Source organism: Buceros rhinoceros, unplaced genomic scaffold (assembly GCF_000710305.1).
Source record: "Buceros rhinoceros silvestris isolate BGI_N320 unplaced genomic scaffold, ASM71030v1 scaffold10164, whole genome shotgun sequence".
NCBI lineage: Eukaryota > Metazoa > Chordata > Aves > Bucerotiformes > Bucerotidae > Buceros > Buceros rhinoceros.
The window spans coordinates 1,043-9,062 of NW_010407643.1; the positions used below are offsets into that span (position 1 = coordinate 1,043).

The window sequence follows — 8,020 nt, forward strand, 5'->3', positions numbered from 1 at the left end:
CAAATGCCCCGTGAGTGACTTGATGATGGAAGAGGAAATCATGTTTTAATTGATTCAACTGTTCCACAGATCAAAAGAAGTGACTATTGAAGGGTTTAATCAGAATTTACATCCTGCCAACAGACATAAGCTTCCTTTCAAATGCCTCCTTTTCTTAAAAGCCAAAATTTCAATTCTGGTGCAGCAGCCCCATTGCTTATCTTGCCCTGCATCAGGTGATTGATTTTTAGCTGTCAAAAAACCTGTTCAACAGTGTGAAGTTCATTCAGCCCATGCCTCATTCAACAAACAACTGTATTAAAACTGAGGAAGTGTGTGGCCTTCAGTTTTCAAAGACACTGAGTTATTTTCCTTGGAAGAGAATGGGTGCTTCTACAACAACAATTGAACATTGATGTTGTTAATGCTGCTGTCTGGCTTGGATTGTTCCGGACTCGCTCGCTCTGAATTGTGCCTTTGTTTTGTGGTTTTTAAGTATATCTTGAAGAGAGTAAATCTTCATCAAGCCAATAGCAGCCATTTCATAAAATACATTGTGAAGTGTTTCAATTTGTGTGTTGTCAGTTTTCTTTTTCCCTCCACCAGAAAAAGCTGAAAAAATCTGGGCTGCAATGCAAATAAGTGATTTCTATGTTAGGTCAAGCCATTCTGTGAGGGTGGCATGAAAACAGCTATTCAGACAGTTTGGCTTGTTCGAATTACTTGTGTGCCTGAAGCTGTCAAAATGGCTGAGAAATTTGGTTTGGGTGTTGTTATAACAACCAGGGCCCTTAAATTTAAACTACTTTTTTTTTTCCCCCTCATTTTGTGTTGTCAGGTTCTTCCCTACTTAAGCTTGCACTTCACGCTGCTTGGAAAGCGAAGCAGTTGGCTAGTTCTGTCTGTTTGTCACTGAATCTTTTGTGCTAGAATAATGCTACAGGAGGGTCCTTACATACAAATACTTCTTTTGAGACTGCACTGTGTGAAATCATTGCTAACACACTGGATCCCACAAATCCTGTTCTTGGGAAAGTTTATACCGGTGTTACAATACACTTTACACATGGGCAGGCCAGGACGTCCCGTGTGCCTGTGTTCGTGTGTGGCAATTCTAGCCACTGAGCGACTAGTTTCAGATGCAGTGCATTTGTGTTAGAGAAGTAGATACTGGATTGTACTGGGGGGGCTGGTATCTGAATTATTTTGTGTTGTCTATTTAAAAATAAATCAACACAGGTATCATAAGCTATCACTGGAAATCTCAATGGACGGTGGTCTTTGCCAAGTTAGTGTGTGCTGGTCTTGTTGATAATTTCTTTTGAAATCTTTCAAAAAAGAGCCAACTGCTGATAAAATCAGTGCAATATTGTCCAACATCACAAAAGAAAAGCAGCTTCTGCACGAGAGCCTGCAGAACAGTGTTTTAAAAAGATCTCTGTTGGAAAAGCAACATAAATGGAGGCCACGATGGGATCTGCCCACTCTGTTACACATGTGGAGAACTTCCTGTGAATGTTCAGCATGATGGAGGGGAAGTGCTCTTTCTCCCAGAGGTGTTTGGTGTTTTCTAAAAAACAAAACTAAAACCAAAAAAGCCAAAACCAGCCTTTTAAGGCTCGGGTGTCTTACACAGTATTGCAAGGGAGATTCCTGTCTGTGGTAACCTAATGTTTTTTCTGTGATCTGGTCGTTTTTATTTAAATCAGCTGAAACTCACAGTTGTGATGGATGTAAAGAGGACTTTCCTTTGAGGAAAAGGATGACTGTTGCATTGCTGTTTTGTTACTTTGCTTTTTCTTGGTGACTTTGAGTAAGTATTTCACCAGGCTGAGTGCTGTAGATCTACTTCTTATCCGGGTGATGTTTAAAGGAGCATTTAGTAAATTGCCATATTACAACTTCTAAAACTATTTGCTGTTGGTGATGAGACAGAGTTGAAGGCTTTTTAAAAAGTTGATCCACGGCTTTCTGCAGCAAAACGCAAGAGATTCCGGTGGTGTTTCCAGAAGTGTTTCTGAGCTAAACATTCAGGGTCACCTTTGCTACCTGCTCCAAAAGCAGCGTGCTGCTGTGGGCAGGTCTGGGACCCCTGTGCGTGGCTGCTCTGCCTCCAGGCAGCATCAAGATTTCAAGCCTATAAAACTGTTTGCTCTTTTCCTGTGCTGGTATCAGCGGAGTATTTTGTGCCCTCTAGTGATGACTGAAATGTATTACTAGAAGATTTTTTACAGGGGATATCCATTCACACGGTGAGATAAACTGGTTTCTGGGAAGAGAGGAATCTAGTACTTACCAGCCTTTGGAAGGTGGGAGGAGAACTACTGAAATTTCTATTGCTTCTGTATAACGTGCCTGTGATATGTAAGAGATCTCACTTTACTGAGATTTTTCTGCCTGGGGCAGTTTCACTTTCTGTCTCTGGTATGACGTAGCTCTCCACGAGGTGGGGAATTCTGAGTGTGATAAAAATCCCCTTCTTTTCCTGAACCCCAGCTGCACTGGAAGGTGACCACCTGCTATTAATCAGCTGCTTTTCTGTTGGGAAGTGGCTGTGGTTCTTTGCCACCACGTGAGGATTGGCATTACTGATCCCTCGGAGCGGAGTTCTGTCTTTAGAAAGAGAGAGAGAGACTTGGCATCAGTTTTGTCTGTCACATCTCTGACCAAAGGCAACTTAAAGCTTTCTCTGTATTTGTGTGGTGTCCAGCTAGGCAGCACCTGACCTCTCAGGTGGTGGTACAGAAATAAGGAAAAAAAACAGTGGGAATGAGCAAAGACTGGGAAGGGTTTTGGGGTTCTTTATATGAGGGATTCTTTATTCATTGTAGCATTCAGATGGTGTCTGGTAGGTTAATGGTGGAGCCCCCGCTGAGTGATGTGATCACAAAGGCGGGGAAGCTCTCCTGCGCTGGCTGAGTCGTAGCGGGCAGAGGCAGAGGGGCCTGGCAGTGGTTCCTTAGACATAACTGGTATTTAAGTACCTGTGGGTATTTGTATAATCTTAACATTGTTTTAAAACTGTTTTGTTCTAATTTAGTAGTCCTAAGTCTCTGTGCTCAGAGAGGGCTTATTACGCAATGAGCCCAGTGAGAGCCTCGGTTTTTCTACCTCCTCTCCCCCACCCAGTCTGGGATACGCATTGTCTGGTAGGAGAGTGCCTCTCCCTGCAGGCTTTATCTTCTAAGTTTTTATCCCCTTTAGCCAGCATTAAATGCTTATTTCTTTCACGTGCTTTTGGAATTTTTACTTTTATTCATATATGTTTTGGGAAATAACAGCTGAAGTTGCGATTACTCAAACTGGAGTAAGTTTTCAATACAAATGGCAAAGTCATTCTGCACTGAATGCTGGAGAATATGGTGAGTGTACCTGGGCCTGAATACTGAGATGTTGCCCTGTATCTCTTCTGAATTTTGCCAATCTGCCCAGACATCTGAAGGCAGAAAACCAACCAAACAAAAAACCCACCACCAATAACAGAAAAATAAAACCAAAAACCTCAAACCCATGCATGAAGAAGTAGGAAATCTCAACTAAGCGATGTGTTACCAGCATGCTCGGACTCCCACGGTGGCTGTCTGAATGTGCAGCCTTACATGTGTGCTTAGGTGGGTCAGCTGTGGAGGCTTCAGTCTGTCTGGAGCTGGTGCCAGGAAGAGCACCACCCTCTTTTCAGTAGCTACCAAAGTTTGTTATCATCACGCTGGGGATTGTAGCTTTTTCTCAGGATGCTTTTGGGTATTTCTCTGTCTAAGTGTGGTGGTGATTATGTCCTGGATTTCCACTTAGCGTGTCTGAATGTTACAGTGATCTAGCTCTGATCAGGGCTGTGCTAGTGTTTAAAATACAAGAGAAGGGTTTGGGGTTTTCTTATATGATCTGATTTTTTTAAAAAAAAAAATTATTTCTGTGCGTGAGGTGCTGTGAGAACGGACATGGCTGTGCAAACAGTAGAAATAGTGCTTGTTTATGGATATGGATTCTTACTTTTTTCCCCTCTCTGCAGTCTTAAAGAATATCCTCACTTACAACAAGGAGTTCCCCTTTGATGTTCAGCCTGTCCCACTCAGGTAAGAGAGAACTGGGTTACTTCATGCACAGATACGTATCTGAAAGGGAGCACAGCCTGGGGCCTGGAGTATGCCTGAAACACTGGAATTTCTAGAGCCACCTATTTGCTGTACTGCTTCAGGTAAACACCTTAATAATAGAACTTTGGAATTCTGTTTGTCTAGGTACCGCTAAAAATCAAGCCCATGCTTTCGGTAAAATCAGGACTCCCTGAAATGGCCACTAAGGTAAACACCTTAATAATAGAACTTTGGAATTCTGTTTGTCTAGGTACCGCTAAAAATCAAGCCCATGCTTTCGGTAAAATCAGGACTCCCTGAAATGGCCAATTGTCTCTTGGTTTTAGACTCTGTGCTTTTTATTGGGCTGGGCTCCTGCAATCTCTGTCAGAGCCTGTAGGTACAGGTGGTAGTTATTCAGAAGTGCGAAATGACTTTGAAGCAGTCAGCTCTATGTTTGGATGCTGGCTTGTGAGTTGAAAGCCAGATGATGAATGATCTTTGGTCTCATCCTTTTTCTCATGTTTTCCAGGAAGATTTTAGCACCTGGAGAAGAGGAACACTTGGAGTTTGAGGAGGATGATGAGGAAGGAGGAGCTGGAGCAGGGTCTCCAGACTCTTTTCCTCCTAGAGTTCCAGGTAGGAGCACTAGCCTTGCCTTGCCAGCCTACGTAGCATGTGTAAGCTCTCTCTGAGAAGCCCCTTTCTCCACCTGTGATTTGAAAAGTTTGGGTGAGGAGCAACAGGCTGATGTAAACTCTAATGCTGTACTGGAGAACCACACTGGTGGCCAGTAGATTTTTATTTTTTTTTTTTCCCTCAGCTAACAGTATCTTATTGCAAGGCAATTGTATGGCTAACCTGGGAGGTTATCCATATCTACCTCAAATAATTAGCCTTTATTCTGTGTTCAAACTCAGTATTATCATTCCATGCACTTTCTTACCATGTGAAGTGTTCCAAACGCATTCAAATGTAAATTGTGGCAATGTTTCTTCTGTGAGGAGCATCTCCTGCTGCTAGAGATGTAGTGAGTCGTTGCTGGTTGGTTTTGGTTTGCATTGTCTGGTGAGAGAATGGCTTAGACTAAAGCCAGGCTCTGGAAGGATAAAGGGGGGTAGCTTTGATTTTGATGGCTTCAGTCCTTGTCCATGTGAAGGCACTTGCAGAACTAGATATAACTACAGATTCTAGAGAAGGTCTTCCTGAAACTTCAGCTTCGACAATTTACCAGGCAAAGGAGTAGGATGTTCCAGCAGAGGTTCCTTTGTTTCCTGGTGTAGTTTCTTTGGAGGAGAAAGAAGTTTCTAGTTTCAGAGCAGGCTGGCAAACTTTGTTTTTCAGGAAGAAGATAACAAGTAGGGAAACTAGCACTGGAATTACGGTTGAAAGCGCTGGGGTGTTGCATTGCTGACGCCTGGAGGAAACACGTGTCTGTCCCTAGCTATGAGCCAGTGCTTGCTATGAGAGTGATCCCTGCAGGCTACACGGATGTCCGTCGGCACACTCCACAGCTGTTTATGCTAAGCTCGCAAAATGGCTGCATGTTGTGATATTTTATTGCTGACATTTACTCTCTTGATCCTTGTTATTCACCATAATAAACCCGTTTACGAAAGATGTGTTCTGTCCCAGGTGTAGCAGAGAGACCTTGAGTAGCTGTTGGCGTGGTGGTGAATTGATAATTCTGTGACCATTACCACAGTGCCAACAGTTATCTCTGTGCAACCCTCAGAACTGTACACATAGAGAGGACGTATAGAAGCTGTGTTAAGTGCGTAAGAACAGATCGAACTTACACTGAAATAATTTTCAAAGAAGTAGGGTAGCCAAATTGGAAAGAAGAGAAGTTTGGGGCATATACTGTCTTACAGAATTGTTCCTCAGTAAGACCACGCTTCAAGGAGGTGGTGAGAGCAACTGCTGAACTTACTGATGTTTTACATAGTAATCTACTTAATAAACAGCATATCTGACTTTTCTGAGGGTTTTTTTTCGCGTTAAGGTAAGCTTGCCCACAGCTACAATAACCTAAACTCCTCAGGTGGTTTTGTACTGCTTGAACACAGATCTCCTTTCCCCATTCAGGGGAAAACAGTAGCGTGGTGTTTCTGACCTGATCGGAGGTTTGTGTTTTTTCTGGGTGATGAGGCATCAACAAAAGCAGCTTGCAGCCTTCTGGCGTGAGCCTTATAAGTGGTCTTTCCGTATGGAATTGATAGAACTGTGTTGCCCTCTTTGCTTCTATATGCCTTTAATCCATAGCGCGTAACTGTATTGTCTAACTGATCATGGTCTTGTCTTCTACATGCATGGCTTCATCGTTATCACATTGCACCATTCACCTAACTCAGGAGCCAATGAAGGTATGATAACCTTTTCGTATATACAGTTATTCCTTTGATCGTGTTCGTGTAGCTGTGATGTTCTTCCTTCAGCCCCAAATACAGTCTTTGGTAACAGCCGCAGTCCTAGGCATCTATGTGTGGATCTTCATTTGCCTTCAGTACCAGGAAAAGGAAAAGTCGTATTTGGTGACGCACCTTACACAGAGCTCTCTAGAAGCCCTGCTGTGCTAATAAAGACATTCGGACTTTCAGTGTAGCCACGGGCAGGTGTAGCTAGATGTTCTTTAGTGGAATACACGTTTTATTGGAAGTCTTACACAGAGGCTATGTATGTAGTTAGACTTCTGTGCTGTACAGAGCTGAACTGACCAATGGCTTGCTGCCTCTAGCAGCAGAGGTTTCCTGCCTTTCTTCTGGTTATATAATTCTTTATTCCAGTGCTGTGCTGGCAATGGATTCTTCTGTGAACAGTTTCCGTTTGTGAACCCGGCAGCAGACTTATCACTTTTTCCCCTTTCCCTAAATTGGAGTTTGGGAAAGGAGAAACTGAGTACCGGTGTCTTGGTGGCAGTGAGCTGTTGGTTTGACTCAGCTTTGTGTATCTGAAATGCACTTGTAGGAGGACGCTTACTTCATTTGTAGATGCTCCCTTGCCCCTCTGGTAATGATGCAGGTTTGTCTGTGGTTGTGTCTGAAACGTGTGGTGGTTTTCCCAGCAAAAGCCACAGTGTGAGCCTGCTGAAGGCTCAGGGCCCCAGCCGTGGTGGAAGACTGACAGTGCATTGCCCAGCCCTAGTAAAGTTACACCATGGAGAGGTGACTGTCAGCTAATGACTCCTGTGGGCAGTGACTACAGAGGCTTCAGCACAGACCTGCTTGGGTGGCTGTGTCTCACCAGAGACAGGTTACAGCCGGCTCCGTTAGTCCGTTGCTGCCTTGGCTGTTCCTCCTGCTGAGGAGAATGGAAACCAGGTGCCTTGGAGACCGTCTGTCCTGCCGTTCTCTGGAAGTGAGCTTGACTTTCTGTTCACTGCAACGCTGTGATTTCACACATTCTGGAAAGCATTTTTCAGGAATGGAGTCATTTTTCCTAAGCCACTATTTTTATAATGAATGCCAGTCTGATGCATCTTTCAGGTGATTTTTCTGTCAGGTATCCCATCACTTAGTCCCCTTGAGTGGTGGATAGGAAAACTGAAGGTTGCAGTTGTTCTTGGCTCTTGGGGAGCATGCTGCTTTTAGGAGACAACTGAAAGATGGCAAAGCAGAGGTTTTTTGTGCCAAAGAAGATGGGCTTGCTTCTGCATTTAGATTGAAATAAGAATTCTGTCTGTTCAAGAGACAAGAGTAACTAGAGTGTGTATGCTGCTCTGCAGGAATGGGGGCTCTCTAATAAGTTTAGACATTTTTAACATTTCTCATGCTCTAGTCAGAAGCCTGCCCCATTACTTCAGAAGGGTGGGTTGAATTCTGCCAAGGTACATTGTGACGTGTCTGCAGACGTGGTACCCCAGAGGTCATGAGTCTGCTAGCAGCAAGACAGGAAATACAGAAACGTACAGCATCTTAGATGAGAATTCAAGCCCTGCTGACGATCCTGAAAGAGGGACTAGGTGCAGG

At 43.8% G+C, this 8,020-nt stretch overlaps 1 protein-coding gene across 1 annotated transcript in view; it reads left to right on the forward strand.

Annotated features, from left to right (window-relative positions):
• Positions 1–3,988: 3,988 nt before the first annotated feature.
• The window catches only part of AIDA (axin interactor, dorsalization associated), a gene marked incomplete at its 5' end in the record, with an annotated part of 10,435 nt that continues 6,403 nt past the window's right edge, over positions 3,989–8,020 (forward strand). Inside the window, 2 exons of the mRNA XM_010134551.1 lie at positions 3,989–4,052; positions 4,585–4,691. Of these exons, the coding sequence (XP_010132853.1) occupies positions 3,989–4,052; positions 4,585–4,691 (171 nt within the window). The remainder of the gene's footprint in view (positions 4,053–4,584; positions 4,692–8,020) is intronic.